This window comes from Acomys minous, assembly GCF_964271855.1.
Source record: "Acomys minous genome assembly, chromosome: 3".
Taxonomy (NCBI): domain Eukaryota; kingdom Metazoa; phylum Chordata; class Mammalia; order Rodentia; family Muridae; genus Acomys; species Acomys minous.
This window is the reverse complement of record NC_140485.1, coordinates 114,354,977-114,371,593: the sequence shown is the minus strand read 5'-3', so window position 1 is coordinate 114,371,593 and position 16,617 is coordinate 114,354,977. Positions and strand designations below refer to the sequence as shown.

General features: G+C 42.5%; 1 protein-coding gene across 6 annotated transcripts in view; it reads right to left on the bottom strand.

The window, feature by feature from the left end:
• TMEM200A (transmembrane protein 200A) overlaps window positions 1–16,617 on the bottom strand; it is a 67,273-nt gene that overhangs the window by 12,908 nt on the left and 37,748 nt on the right. The window contains exon 1 of one of the 6 annotated variants that reach the window (XM_084777740.1): window positions 12,616–12,755. The exons of the other annotated variants lie outside the window; for them this stretch is intronic. Within the exon in view, the coding sequence (XP_084633866.1) occupies window positions 12,616–12,650 (35 nt within the window). The 5' untranslated portion in view covers window positions 12,651–12,755. Of the gene's footprint in view, window positions 1–12,615; window positions 12,756–16,617 lie in introns of those variants that run through there. 6 annotated transcript variants of the gene reach the window in all.

The following is a 16,617-nucleotide window of genomic DNA, read 5'->3' as shown; positions in this document are numbered from 1 at the left end:
CTAATTGGCAGTCCCGACAGTAAGCGTATAAGCACTGTTAGTACATCATTGTTGCCTTCTGCATCCGGTCTACACATATCCACACAGGCTCTGAGGCGCTTAGACCCAGGATAGTATCTGTCCTGACATCTCAAGCAATGTGATATGAGTCCTTTTTCTCATTAGCCTGCACTACTACTCCTTTAAAGTTGCATAACAGTCTTCAGCATGTCTCAGTTGACCACACTCCTTCTGTCACCGTCCCTGGGTCTTTTCTGTCTCCAGTTTTTCCATCACTACAGAACCACACAGAATGTCCTCACATGTCATTTTATATACACCTGGGCAACTCTTTCTTACATGCATTTGATTTTGTGTGCATGCGTGTTGAAGGTGGGGTGCACACATGCCACAGTGCACATGTGCTGGTCACATCAGAGGCCAGTTTGCAGTAGTCAGTTCCCCCCTTGCACTCTGTGGATCCAGCAATGGAACTCCAGTTGCCAGGTTTCCCAACAAGCCGCTTCATGCACGGATCCATCTTTCCAGCTTGAGAGTTTTCCCTTGGCTAATAATTATTAGTATGTAACAACTAGACTAATGACTTCATTGTGGTATTTGTAGTTATGCACACCCAGAGCCTGGATTATGTCTCTCCCTAACACAGTCTTGCACTCTCCTGGCCCCATCTTTCCCCTAGACTCTTCCCTAATTGTCTCCTACGGTCACGTCACCACCCTTGTTTGCTTGACTGTTTCCATATATGAGAGAAAACATGAGATACTTCTTCCAGACACAATGGCCTCCAGTGTCATCATTTTTTTGTTTTTTGGGCTTTTTTTTTAATGAAAATGATACAATCCATTCTTTTTATGGCTGAGTACTACTCCATTATGTATATGTGCTATTTTTATTAACCCACTCATCTGCTGGCAGTTATCCCCATCTTTCTAAAGGAGATGCTAAGGGAGTGAAACTGGCAGAGGAGTAAGGCAATGCACATGTTGACTTGGGCAGGTCACTCTCAAATTAACCTAAGCATCTACCATTTCCTCTTCTCATTATACAGAATAAAAAGTATGTTTCTTTAAACCTCACCAGCAGTGCCCCCCCCCCTCTCTCTCTCTCTCTCTCTCTGTGTGTGTGTGTGTGTGTGTGTGTATGTGTGTGTGTGTGTCCTTCTCCCTCTCCCTTCCTCTCTCTGTGTATCTGTCTCTCTCTCTCCCGCCCCTCCCTTCCCCTTCCCCCTACCTTAGTCAGTAAGTTGTTGTGCTTCAGAGTGGTCCTAGTTTGCATCACCTTGTGTCACTCTTCTCAGTTGTGTTAGACATTGCTATTTTTCTGCTATGGAGCAGCTATTAATGCCCATGTCTGCGTTTCTCTTTGATTGCTACCTCATTACCAGTGCAGCAAGCCTTCTCAAGTGTACTCCCTACACTCGTACAACGATAATGAGCATGTGTGATGCTTTTAGCAACACAGTATTATTAGTGTTATTGCTGTGGGAGGCTTCCCTTGGAAATGATTTTTACTGCTAAACATTCTTTTGCATTTTTCCATATTCCTGGTATTTTCTCCTTTTCAGCTAATATACCTAACAGACAATTCCCAACAATGCCAGGGAGGGAAATATCTACCTGTAGCAAATGCTTCCAGAAAGAAGAGACATGGGGCTTGACTGTAGTTCAATTAAGAGATCACTTGCTTAGCATGGGCAATAGCGTAGGTCCCATCCCCAGCTATTGCTCATATGAACACTTGCACTCCCAACACTGTAGTGGTGAGGGCAGGAGGAGCTGAAGGTCAGCTCAACTGCATCCTCAACTGCATAGCAAAGTTGGAGCCAACCCATGCTACATGCACCCTGCTTCAGAAAACAAAGCGAATTTTGAAAGAAGTCACGGAAGGGCTTATGATTATGTACTTAGAATTGAGTGAGGGAAAGTCAGCTGTTTAAGGAGAGAAGTACAGTGTTATTGAAAGAAAGCGGCCCCCAGCCCCCAGCCCCCAGCGTCTCTGAGTTGCCTCACTCAGTGCCATGCCCTCAAAGAGTGGTGACAGCTGCTGAAGAGGACAAAATGAGTTGAGCTTCTGATCCTTAATTCGTGTCTGTAGAATTATCCAATCTGCATGCCAGAGACTATACAATATTCTCAAACAAACACACGGTACGGTGCCATTGAGCAGCTCGAGGATGCTACCATAGAAAACCATGTGATGGTGACACCAGGGGACCTATTCAGTGTCCTATGCATCTAGGGGACAGAGGCACAGTTTCCAGAGTTGATCTCTTTATTGCCATAGTCTGGATCATCTGTCACCAAAGCTAAGGATATTAAAAAGTGGCTCCTATCACCTCAAACCCACTGGTGATATATTTATACCCAATCAACTTAGTGATTTTTTTTGTTAAAAATCTTATTTATTTAGCCTGTGTACACACACACACACACACACACACACACACACACACACACACACCTGAAGAACAGCTGCTTGTATCCTAACACAAATGCCCCTACTGTAACTACTGACATCCTCGGTATGTTTATAGAGAAAATAACCAGATAACACAATTGGAAGTGTTCTTTTTAAGAGTTAACTAAATGTGATTTTAATCTTGATGATCTATTTTCTAAAGTCCCAAATAGATCACTTAAAATGTACCCTTCCCAGTTCATGTACATCTTTCCTTTCAGAGTCAAATTACTTTGTTGTTAGATCAAAATCAGCTTAAGAGCTACAGCCTAAATGTAAAATGAATTTACAGCTTGGACCAACCAACTGAATGACACAGTTCTTTGTATAAACTGGGTACTTTATGGCTGAAACAACGCTTGCTGGCAATTTCCAAAAGGCAAACTGACTACTTAGATACCAGGAGCATAAACACAGTCGGGTGCATGTTTTCAAATATTGTCTGAATGAATCCAAATGTCTTTGCTGCAAATGAACCAACTCTTCACTATTTTGTACAAACACAGACTTTAAAAGATGTATTGGTGACCCCTTGGCGTCCTCTGTCTGTTCTTCTGGAGAACGGCCCTCCCTACAATGTCACAAGCTAATGGGAAATTTCATCCCAATATAATGCTGTGATCCTACTGACATGTATGTGCTCCTATTGCTGATCACTAGTTGGCACATGGCTGTATACACAATTTCATTAGAAAACAAAACAACAACAACAAAAGCTAAGCAAAACCAGGACCTGAAAAGAAATAATTGCCAGGATGCCTTGAGACACAAAAGAAAGGAATAGTGCTGTCCAAATATATGCCTCAAGACGACGGCTTTGGGTCAGCCTGGCAGCTCACAGGCACATGCCCATCCAGCAGGTGTTACAGAGTGGTGACACCTCCACACCCCCTAGCTTCCCGGAATGACCATCTGATCACAAAGCCTGGAGGAGGAAACAAGTAAGAGGAAAGAACAACAGGCAGCACATTTCTGGAGACCCAACACTGAGAAGCCACCATGCTTTCCCTGGGCCCAAGGTGCTTCTGTGTAAATGTTCCTTTCCTTCTGTTACTTAGAAACTTAGCTCCCAGATATTTCTGGACACTGGGGGGCAAGTAAGAATAACAGAATAGGGAGTATGTTCAACATATAATAAATACCCATAAGGCATTTCTCAACCTTACAGGCAGCTTAGCTATAGCATGCCATGAGTCCTTCCTCCAGGCTTCCCAGTATAGGGTCTTACCCTTTAGTTTCACCTCCAGACTCAAAATTAGGTCTTCCACCATCTGCATCTGCATCCCCACCATGCCCATTGCCTCATGCAGCCCACAGCTGTTAGTGAAAGAAAACAATGCCATTTTTAATGTAAATAAATAAATAAATAAATAAATAAATAAATAAATAAAAATTGAGCACCCCTAATGGCATTCTAACTAATAGCCCTTCTTCAGGAGGCCATAGTTTATCCAATACATAGACAATACATACATATATATATATATATATATGTATATATATACACATATATGTACATGAATGATACATACACACATACATACATACATACATACATGTGTGAGTATTGGGGAAATATATACATATTAGAGAAATACAAATATATAAAATATATTTTCTTTCTAAAAGAAAGAAAAATGTGGAATTTAGATTTTAAACAGAGCTGATAAGATAGCCCAATAGGTAAGGGGGCTGGCTGCCAGTCCCGATGACCTGAATCTCCAGCTCCTATAGTAGAGAGGCCTGACTCCCATAAGTTACCCTCTAACCTCAACTAACATAGGCAGAGTCCTTGTGGCAAAATGTAACCAATCAATCATTAGTTAATCAGCGATAATGATGATTCTGTCTTGTTCTGCCCATGTCTGTTGTAGCCCATGGGTCCATCATTTGATTACAGTCTCCTAGACCTGGGAAATCAGGCAGAGGGGGCCGGCTTGCTTTAGGCAGTGACCATAAGAGATGTCACCTTTCTTGGAAAAAAAACTTCTGAGTGACTATATGATTTCTCACCATACCCTTCTGGCTGCCATGGTGACTGCAGCCAAAAGCTACCCATCCCTGTTTCTTGTGTTAGGAAAGCACAGAAGGGCTACTGCTCAAACCAATATGGCCATGAATGAGTGAGAAAGTGTTGGTTATTTAAGATCACGGGGAGTTGGGGCTGTTTGCTACTACATATATCCAATTCTGGCTGCTACAAGCTACAAGTATTATTCTACTTTCATTTGTAAAGAAATGAAAGAGAAGTTAAAATAAATTGGCAAAATAGCACGTAATGCTATGGTCTGAATGTGTGCTCCAAGTCTGTTAAAACAACTGTCAATGTGGTCGTTTTGACAGTGGGGCCTTTGGGATGTGGCTGTCATGATAGCACTGTGCTCTTGGGCAGGACTAGTGGTCTTACAAAAGAGGGTTCATATAGCAGTCATCCCTTCTGCCTCTTGGTCTCCGCTGTGTGAAGACCTTGGCAATATAGAGCAGCCTTACCAGACACAATACCCCCTAGCATCTCTGTCTTGCCCTCTCTAGCCTCTAGAATGTGAGAAATACATTTCCATTGCTTATACATTACCAAGTCTGTGATAATTTTGTTACAGGAGCAAAGTTTGGCTAAGACATGTGGTGTTACTGGGATTAATGTCTGATCCTGTGGTTTAAAGAAATAAAAAGGGGACTTAATTTACAAAGCCACAAAGATTGCCTTCTGTGGCTCTACTGTACACTTTTTTCAATAATGCTATGTGATAACAATCACCTGATTAGAGATTGTCATCACTTAAAGAGACTAAACTCCTTGTGGCTCAACATGTGACCAAAGAGACCATACACCAAATGCTATTAATCTACTCCAGGTTACTTGGAGGATTGTGAGAGGATCTAGTTGGGGGGGGGAGGTGCAGGTATAATAAATTCATATTCACCTTTCTTAGGAGAAAAATTTTTTTTTATTTTGGTTACTTGGTATGGGTGAAAATGCCTCTAAATTTAATACATGTAATAGAATTCATTGTTCCAGGCTCCTCAAACAGTATTAAACAATAATTTAATTTTCTCTCCATGACTCAGAGTTGTTTTGCTTTGTTTTGATTCTGAATGTCAGCTATGACATGGATTTCTGCAGTACCCTGAGAGCTGGGTGAAAAGCCAAGTTTCCTGAAGGAGCTTGCAAACAAGAAGAGGAAATGGGGCTAGGGTAGTGCTTAGAAGTAGAGAATGTGCCAAGTGTAAGCAAGGCCCTGGGTTCAGTTTCCAGCCCCAGCACATGATATATGCACACACATGTGTGTACATACACACATGTGCATGTATACACACACACACACACACACACACACACACACACACACACACACGAATAGGCAGTGCTATAATCCTTTCACTGGACCATCGTGGTCTATTTATCCATGTAAGTAAAGGTTACTGGTGTCAGGATAAAGCAAAACTGAATTCACCACACTAGGTCAGCCCTGACGCTGGTGCTGGCTGCAGCTGCCCTTTGCTGTTAAGTTCTCATTTGATGGTTCTGATACTCTGTGTTCTAGAAATGCAATAACCAAATAGTGGATGTTGCAATTGTTCACGTTAATTACTAATTGTAATTAGTAATTGTAATTGCAATAATTGAGATGGGGAGATCTGCCCCTGTGTGTGGCCAGGATCCTGGACTGCATAAGTGGAGAGAGGGACCTGAGTGGTCATATACATTCACCTTTCTCTGTTCCTTGCTATAGGTGGCACGAGACCAGTGACGTCAAACTCTTGCTGCCTGCCTTATACCCCTTCCATGATAGACTGATAGATCCCTGAAGTGTGAGCCAGAATAAGCCTTTTCTCCTTTAAGTTGCTTTTGTCAGAATATTTCATCACAGCATCAGGCAAAGAAACTACTACAGGTCCTATTTAAAGATTAAGAACAAGCAAAGTAGAGGTGAACACTTTGGAACTATATCTATATTTGAGGTGTGCTGTGTGAGGAGGGGATGAGAGAATGAGTGTGTGTGTGTGTGTGTGTGTGTGTGTGTGTGTGTGTGTGTGTGTGTGTGTGTCTAGTTCCTGGTGTTGCTGCTTCATCTAATGAATAAAACCTGAAAATGCAGTTGTGAGAAGAAAAATGTTTAGAGACCTTACAAAGAGAGGTACCTTGTAGCAAGAACACAACAAAAAAATCTACTCTAGATGTTTGCATTTTGTATACATTTACTTAAGTAACACTTTCTGCTTATTCAGAGCATATAGATGTAACTAATTTTTTTCATCTGGAAGATTCTTTCCATATGTACTCATATACTAACAAATCCCTTTCAAATCTATGTAGACAAAGCCATTGATGCCACCACCACCACCCATTTGTGCTCAAACTAGCATAATTTTATTTGTTTCAAATTTGGATTATTAGCATAATTCAACACCAAGAGTATCTGGGTGAGATTCAAACCAGTCTTTCACTCACGTATTTTTATCTGTCTAATAAATATTTACTGAATGTCTACTATGAGTTAAGAATTCTGTCAAAAGACTGGGGATAAAAATGACATGATCTTTATCTATTTGGATCAAAATACTGAATAGAGAAGGCAGACTGAGAAAATAATCACAAAATTATATATATGTACATATAATTTATATATAATTAAGATATATGTGCTATAAATATAATATATATCACATAAAATAGCATGGAGGTGAACGACAAGGTGGCCTATATTAGTCTGAGGGACTTTGGAAGTCAATTTTTAAAAAATGACCTAGCACAGTGAAGAGAGAGAACAGTAGCCTGTGCCAGGACCCAAATGGTGGAGTGCTGGACCTAAAGAAACAGAAAAACCAATAAACATGGGGAGGGGTAAGTAAGGGAAAGAGCTCAAAGGTCAAAATATAGGTTTTGAACTAAAATTTCAGAGACATCATGAGCAGGCTATGGTATGCATACAGCTAAAGAAACATGAAATTTGCATTTTGGAAGAATGTTGCTGTTGCTTGGTGTAGTTTTGAATCCCAGCACTCAGGAGGCAGAGGCTCTGAGTTCAAGGCCAGCCTGTTCTATAGAGCTAATTCTGGGCAGCCAGGGACACACAGAGAACCTCTGTCAAGAAAAGCAAAACAGGAGAAAAAGAGGAAGAGGAGGAAGAAGGAAGAAGGAGGAGGAGGAAGAAGGAAGAAGGAGGAGGAGGAAGAGGAAGAAGAGGAGGAGGGGGAGGGAGAGGAGGGGGAAGAGAAAGAAGAATCCTGCTGCTGTATGGGATGTGTAAAGGCACCAGGATGAGCTTCTTAAAAGGAGGATTTCTAAGCCCCTCCAATAATCCAGGCAAACGGGATGAGCCAGGCAGGAGAAAGAGAGTTGAAAGAAGACAGAACTATTTAGAAGACAAAATAAAAAGATCTTGACATTATATGTGAGTGGTCAGATAGAGAAAGTGGTCAAGATAATGTCAAGGCTTAGTAATTGGATGGATAAGGGCCTGTTAATTGAAATAAAATGAAAAAAATTAAGCAACTGGAGAAGCTTAGTTTTGAATGCTATTGATCTTCACGTTATTAGAGATTTTCTGTGAATTCACTATATGTGAAGACATGCACAGCAAATCTATGATTAAAAGATAAGCACTTAATCTACTGATAAGAAAACATGTTCCTTGACAATTGCAAACCAAAATAATGTTGATTTTTTTCATAAAATACAGTCTTTAAAGATCTTTGATTCTGTGCACTGGAGTTAAAAAACTGACTGATGAATGTGACTTGGCAACTAATACATGCTGTCTTATGGCGTCCTTTATTTTGTAACCCGAAGCAGCAGTAGTTATTAGCATGGAATCCTTGCTTGCTTAGAGTTTTCTGGCACAAGATCTCACCATGTGGCATTGGCTGGCCTGGAACTTGCTAGTCTCAAACTTGGAGCCATTCTCCTGTCTCTACACTTGAGGAATGGGATTTGAAGCATACAACAACATGCATTCCCTAACATCTAATAATTGTTACTCTACTAAGGACATATCAAAACCAAAAAGACTCTTTCTAGCTACGTGTGCTGACACACACCTTTGATCTCAGGAGGCAGAGACAGGAGCAGGTCAAATTCTAGGCCAGTCAAGGCAACACAGTGAGGCCCTAGGTCAAGCAAAACAACAATGAAAAAGACTTCTTTCAAAACAAAATTCTTAGGTAATTATCAAGGTGATCATGCATGACATTTAAAATATAAAAGGAAAAAAAGCAGCATATCTGTAAAAGTAGTCTAAGAAGCATTTTTGCCTGAGCATGATGCCACACACTTGTTACCCTAGCCCTTAGGAATCTAGACAGGAGGATCTCACATTGGAAGCTAGCCTGGCTACAGGGCAAGATCCCGTGCCAAAAGATAAAACGGACAAACACCAAATTCAAATGCTGACCCCTTGATGTGACCAATTCTTTCTAATTCAGTTTTCAAGTGACTCACCCCTATGATAATGAGGAAGGTTCAATAATGAGTCGCACTTCCATACATGCACACAGCACACGAACGCACCCACACCTAGATCAAAACACTCTGACTAAATACGACCAGCTCCTGGCAGGTCAAGCATACAACTCCAGAAACCCTTTGGGACCAGTCTTATGGGCAGCAGAAAAAAAAAAGCGGTTCTTTGGCACCTAGGTGGAGCAAGGGTTAATCGTGCATAGGGAAGAGATGGGAAATTTCCTCATAAAGCATAAAAGAGAAGTTCCGCAGCCTTTCAAAATGTAAGAGCTATCAAGTTATGGAGACTCTGCCCCCCCGCCCCCGCCTGCCCATCATGTCACTACTGGTACAGGGTCATATTTCACCACATCACTGAATGATGCATATCATAAAGAAGGAAGCCAGGTCCTGGCAGGTCAAGTGCACAAGGCTGGGGAGCACTTGTAGGATAGAGGGTTCATGACCTCAGCCTAAGCTAGATCTTTCTGTCTTGACAGGGCACTGAGAAACATGGCCACTTTCCTCTGCTCTTCCTCCCAACACCTGCAGCCCTGGCACTTCATCACAGGTTTCTAGAAGAACAGACTTGTCCCCACAGGGCAAACCTTTCCTCCTTCTACCTTCCCCCGTGGTGCCTGGTTCCTTGGCTTTGTTCCTCCCACCTTCCTAAAGCTAACTTGCAGACACTTAGCTCCACAGAGATGTCTGTGGAATGTGAGGTGGAGATGGGCACTCAGTTCTCTCAGGTTATCTATGGAATAAAAAAGTCATCATGACTTCAGTTAATGAGTGAACTAGCTAAACTCCGAGCCTTTTATATCCCACGTCCAGAGGGGTTTGCTTAGAAGCTCAATACATGGGCTGAGGAGATGGCTTCTTTGGTAAAGTACTTGCCACGGAGGCATGAAAAGCTGAGCCAGCACCCACGGGAAGGCCAGGTACCAAAGCCTGTCTGTAACCTCAGTGCTCAGGAAGGTGAGGGACAGGGGGCTACAGACAGCTCCATGGCCTTCTACTATGGCCAATTTGCGAACTTCAGATACGATGAAGTGTCCTGTCTCAAAAAATAAGTTGGAGAGCCATTGAGAAGACATTTGATGACAATAGTTGGCGCGCACACAGACACACACACACACACACACACACACACACACAGAGAGAGAGAGAGAGAGAGAGAGAGAGAGAGAGAGAAAGACAGAGAGAGAGAGACAGAGAAAGAGACAGAGAAAGAGAAAGAGAGAGAGAGAGAGAGAGAGAGAGAGAGAGAGAGAGAGAGAGAGATGTGCACCTACCTACAAAAACCACATACATATACACATGCATCAAAAACTAAGATAAGCAAACAAACAAACAAATAGTGAGGGATCAAGGCTTACATAGGATTGTGAGAGAAGATGCTGACAAGAACAGATGCAGCAAAATAGTTTTCAGAAGGATACAAGATGAGACTCGAGGGATAAGGGATGGAGGATGATTCCTGAAATTGACATCAGGCTTACATATACACATGTTTACATGTGTGCACACACAAATGTGCCTCTACACATACAAATGCACACATATATGCACACGCACACACACACACATGAAAGAGAAGAAGAGAGGAGAATGTAGGACATTTCCAGAGTCTTGGCTGGGGGCAGTTGTGATATTAATTGGTGCAGACGGAGGGGAGAAATATGCTCAGTGGGGACGACAGTAAGGAAATGTGTTAGGGAAGCCAAAATGCAGGTGTGAGCTTGCTGAGTTTGAGGTGCTGCTTACATGTCAACCCGGAGAAGTCATGTGGACGCCAGCTGTAAAGCACAAAGCCCAGAGGGTACTGCTTGACATCTGTGGTGTCACAGATGTCTTGACAGCTCACAGGCTTCTGGACAGCAATCTTTTTTTTTTTTTTTTAACACAACCGAGACAAAGGGGCAACCAATACTGAATGTATGACTTAAAGGCAATTCCAGGGCCAAGATCTGGGCAGAAATATAAATTTCAGATCACAAGTATATTATCCACGCATAAAATAGAAAGGCCTGTGTCAAGAAGAAGAAACCAGAGGAAGAGGGGGAGGAGAAGAAGGAAGGAAACAAAGGTGATCAGGATAGCTCAGCAGGGAAAGGTGCTTGCCACACAAGTCTGGCAACATGAGTTTGAGTCTCTGATTCCATAAGAAGGAGAGCGCTGGCTCCTCAGGATGGTCCTTCAACTTTGAAATGTGCACTGTGGCACATGCGCTGTTGCCCACACATACAGTAATAACTTTAAAAGGAGCAGCAGCAGCAGGAGGAGGAATGAAGTATTTGCATAAATTCAATGCACCCTGTGGTAGTTACAAGTGGAAAGCAGTAGGGACCTTTGCAGGGACAGGCTATTCTCAGCCAAGTGATTACATTGTTATCATGGCATGAACGACCTGAGGGCACAGTGCCACACTGGGGAATGCCTTGCCAGCCTGAATCTGAGAGCAAGAAGTGGGCTGGGATAGGTGAGTGGTCAGGTCCTTGCCTGTTCTTTATGAGGTCCTGTGTCCAGTCGCCAGTACCACATAAATCAAACTCATCTTACAAAGAGCAAAGCATTGCTACGGCTGGAGAGATGACTTAGCAGTTAGGAACGCTTGATACTCTTCCAGAAGACCCTAGTTCAGATCTCAGCACCCCATGTTGGGTAGCTAACGATCCTTGTAACTCCAGCCCCAGAATTCTGGTTTCTGTGAGTGCCAACACACACACACACACACACACACACACACACACACACACACACACAGAGAGAGAGAGAGAGAGAGAGAGAGAGAGAGAGAGAGAGAGGATAAACAAGTAAATGAATAAAGATAGTGATTGAAGGCACCTGACATTGACCTTGACCCTCCACACATATATGCACATAGTACACACATATGAACCTCTGTATACCTCTGTACACATACATGTAATACACATGTATGCATATACAAGCATAAACTCAAGCACACACACATAAAATGGAAAAATTAATGTCCTGTCAGTCCACCGATTTTGAAAATCTGTTGAACTTTTGTTGGCCTTTTAGATATGTATTCAAGCCAAGTTTCACACGTGTAAGATGAGAACAAAGCATCGAAACCAAGCCCAGGTTGGCCTCCTGCCCCTCCCTCCCCACCGCTCTCTCCACCATCTGGACCACACAGAACTCCTGCTCTCGTAGAGATCTCCGAGACTCTGAAGCCAGAAACACCAAAGTGTCCTCCCAGGGATAGGATGAAACTCAGCTCCACAGCTTCACCGGAGCACAGTCACTCTTGTTCCCAAATACATGATTTTCAAGGTAGCAGTTTGAGAAAACATAATGTGCAGGTTTTGCTGTTGCCGTTATTATATACATTGCAACCAGCGGGACAGAACATCTAACAACTAAAAATTAACTTCTATATATTTCTGCTATTTAGAGGTTGCAACCTATTTCTAGAACACGATGTGTTGTTTTAACTTCAAGAATGAATTTTCCTCATAGTTTTATGGATGAGAAAGAGACAGGGAAAGGGTGAGAGAGAAGAGGAACTTTCCATAGAGAAAACTGCCTAAGAGTTCACACAGGTTCACTGAAATTAATGCTAGCTTCTGAAATGCTAGACCACAGGCTTATTTTTCTAATCAAATCACCTGTTATTCAAGAGATATAAAAATAATTTGCATTAAAGAATGGCAGGGGAAAAAAAACAATCTTTCTGAAGAACTTACTCATCAAGTCTTTGAATTTCAGCCAACTCTTCCATGGAGAAGGGAGAAAGGCATTACTGAGGAGAAGTAAGTGACGACGGCACCTCCACACTGTCCCCAGAAGCCTGTCAAGTCCCAGCTAGCTGTAGGGTAAACCTTTGTAAAGTCTGGCAGAGCCAAGGGGGTCCAATCTACCCTGAAATCACATGTTGAAAATATGCCCGGCTTCATAAGAACAAAGCAAAACAATGTTTATCATGTGGAAAGGAAGCGTGCTAGTTTACAGAGTGAAACACAAACAGCCACTTACAGCTAAGTGCTAAAATTCAAAAATAAACTTTTAGTGTGCCAGTTTATGGCTTATGGGAAGCAGATGTCACGACAGAATTAGAAATAGAGGATTACTATGGAGGGCAACACCGGTGGTCAGCTGGCCAACTAGAAAAGTCAGCCCAGGGAACAACTGTGGGGCCCAACCGTGCTCTGCCACTAGTTGGAAGCATTCCAGAGAGTGTGTGGCCCATCAGAACCTGCTGGGGCGCGGGGGTGGGGGGTGGGGGGGTTGCATACGACGTGGCACCTACAGGCGGATGGCCAGCAACTCCCAAAGCACGTTTGGAGCTGTGTCCCCAGCAAAGGGCTCAACAGAGAAACGAGCTAGCAATGTAGTTGTTCTATAAAACCAAACGGGGCTGAGGGTGGGAAATGGAGAGGTCAGGTCAGATGTTGCGTCTTGTATCTGCTTCATAGGAGAGTAGATTGCCAAGCTGGTGAGTCGAGCTCCCTGCACGTGGCCCTTCCTGTCCCCTTTCTGTTTCTTCAGCGGTACTTGTCATCTCGTTTGTGAACTAAATTAGTTTTCTACTTCAGTTGATCTCCCTTTAGATTGAGGACAGCTTGAAGGCCACGTCTTACTGCTCCTCTGTGGATGTGTTGCGGCACCTGTCGGTGCTTTGAGCACAGGAGGGTTTATGGTGCTTACAATCAGGTGTCTTTGTATGAGCACAAATGTGAAGGGACACAGTAAATGACACTAAATCACTAGGATAATTACCCTGAAGAGAGATAATTGAGACAACAAATGTTTGGTCTTTGAATCACGTGGTTATCACTTTAATTCCCTCTTCTAAACTTGTGCGAATGCAGACTGAATATAGGCCCCGGCCATCGACAATCTTGTTGCAGCAAGACCCTTGCTCAGAGAACAAGCTATTTACCAGTCCTGCCGGCCAGCCAGGGTGATGTTTCTCAGTCTAGATCCTTGACTACACTGTGAACCAAACCTCTGGAAGAATGGCAGCACGGGGTTGGACTTCTCCCTACTGGTGTCGCTTCTATTGCTGTCTCAGAACTCTGATGCCCCATATTTGACCACTTCTCCTTGGTGGGGAGGCCTGGTGGCACTCAGAGAAATAATAAGCAGACTACCAAGATGAGACTTGATAGCCTATGACCATATAGTGGGGGAGGAGGTCCTCCTCAGTCATGAGACCTAAGGGAGAGGAATAGGGTGAAAACGGGAGGGAGGGAGGAATAGGAGGATACAAGGGATGGGATAACAATTGAGATGTAATCTGAATAAATTAATAAAAAAAGAAAAATGAAAAAAAGAAACTCCTAAAAACAGATTTAGGTGCTTTCAGATACAAAGTCAATTTTCCCCCCTTTCCCCCTCCCATCATCCACACAGATTCATTCAGAACGTTGAGGCTCGCAGAGTACAAGAATTCCAAGAGTTATCCACTCTATGCATTGGAATTTTCACTCTTATCAAAGAAATATTCCAGATCTAGCCGATGGACAGGACATTCTTCACCGCTGAGTGGAGAGTGGGGACTGACTTTCCCATGAACTCTGGTGCCCCATTTTTGACCACGTTTCCTATATGGGGAGGCCTCGAGGCACTCAGAGGAAGGATAGCAGCTTACCAAGAACAGACTTGATACCCTATGATCATATATAGGGGGAGGAGGTCCCCCTCAGTCACAGTCATAGGGGAGGGGAGTAGGGGGAAAGCAGGAGGGAGGGAAGAATGGGAAGATACAAGGATGGGATAAAAATTTAGATATAATATGAATAAATTAATAAAATATTTTAAAAAAGAAATATTACAGTAAGATAAGGTGTGCTATGTTCAAGATGAAGAGTACCAGATGCCAAACTCTTTATGGCCTATTTTAACCTTTAATAGGGAGCCAAGTAAGAAAAATAGCCTGTCATGAGCTTTGTTAATGTTTAAAAAGCATACATGATGGCCTTGGCCTTGGAGTTATCAGATAAGGCCTGTATGGGACTAAGACATGGGTAGTCATGGTGAGCTATGATTTCTAAATGTTTAGTCTTAAGAGAAAGAGGAAAGATCATGATTGAACTAGACACTCAGTTTATGAAAGGGGGTTGTTTGTTTGCTTAAGGTGGGAATTTGTGCTTGAGCAATGAGGCCAGAAAAATAAAATCAAATCAAGTTTTCTGTTTGCAATTCAAGACGTCATTCACAGTTATAGACACTGCAACCGTGTGCCGGGAAAGGGAATAAGATAGAAGGTAAGGTGGAGTTAGTAGCATAGACAGGACAATGTCAAGTTTGAGGACAGATCTAGTCTCAAGCTAAAAGTAAAATATAGAGCTGGGGACGTAGCTATAAGGTAGACTGCTTGCCTAGTATGTTAGTGGTCGTGGATTTAATCGCCAGCTCAGAAATAAAGACAGAACAACAACAGCAGCAGCATATAATGTGTCTAAATGAAAAAGGCATACAAGACCTGCAACATTTCTCAAGATTGATTCTTTACTAGATAAACCTACAGGAACTCTTAAAGGTTATACCTATAAGAGATGATCGGATGATCTTTCCCACCCTAAGGAATCCTAACTGTTGAGTTCACTTTTCAGTAAGCTTGCACTATTTGTTTGCTGTTGCAATAACTTGTGCATGATAAACCGCTTTCCGAGACTATGAATTTAAAGTACACTTACACTGGAAATCTGTGTGAGACTAACGAGTGCTTCTTCAGGACACGTGTGTTAAACTACAAAGGCAAGCAAGGAGGATGAGCAAAAACTCAAGGTGTTAATTGGAGGCAGAGAGAAGAGTATGCACCCAAGGTCTTCAAAATCTTGGCAAGGCTCTAGTTTTCAGCTAAATAAGATTATTATAGACTGCACATATAGTTTATATTTCTTCTGTGTACTTATGGTACATTCTATGTATTTTTTTAATCCAATCTAAACAAAACAGAAAGGCTTGCCTATGTTATGTCAATGCAAAGGGACCAACGGGGTAATGGTAGACACAGAAGATCTGAAAGTATGAGGTTCTGATGGACTGTCTGTTATGGAAGAAAACCTATTAATGGACCCCTCCAGTGGTGAACTAATTTTGAAAAAAAAATCACCTTTTCCCAAAAGTCACTGAAAGGGCAAAGAAAAAGACAAGTTCGTGTTCGCTTAATGTCGATGATGTCTCTGGAGTTTCTAGGCAAAGCCAACCAAGAACAAAGTCATGGATGAGTACAACACGTGGGGAAGCCACTGTCCAGTGAGGGGTAAACTGTGTATAAGACCATCGTCTGCATTGAGAATGGAAGCAGAGAGTTAGAATACCCAGGAATAACATAGGACCGAAGACTAGGAGGAGGCTACAACTGGAAGCACACCCCAGCTGTAAACTACTTGTTACAGCACCAGTCCATGACATCATGCTGTTTTCTTCAGCAGCTCATGTAACCCAGGGTCCCAGGAAAGCTAAGTAAGTGACTGTGCCCATGAGGATGAATACACAAAACTTCCCATCCTTTGCTAGAACGGCTCTTGTACTTTAACACAAATCAGAAATGAACCCAAGGAGAGGGCAAGACAGAACTGCTGCAGGAGACGTAAGAAGAGTAATGCTCCTCTACATGGCTCTGAAATAAGAATCTACGAACATCACACATACTGCTCTGTGCTTCTCTACTTAAAAATGCATGCCATCAAAGATGGTATCATTTCATCTGTATTCTGTAGTCTTGAGCAGATCATTTA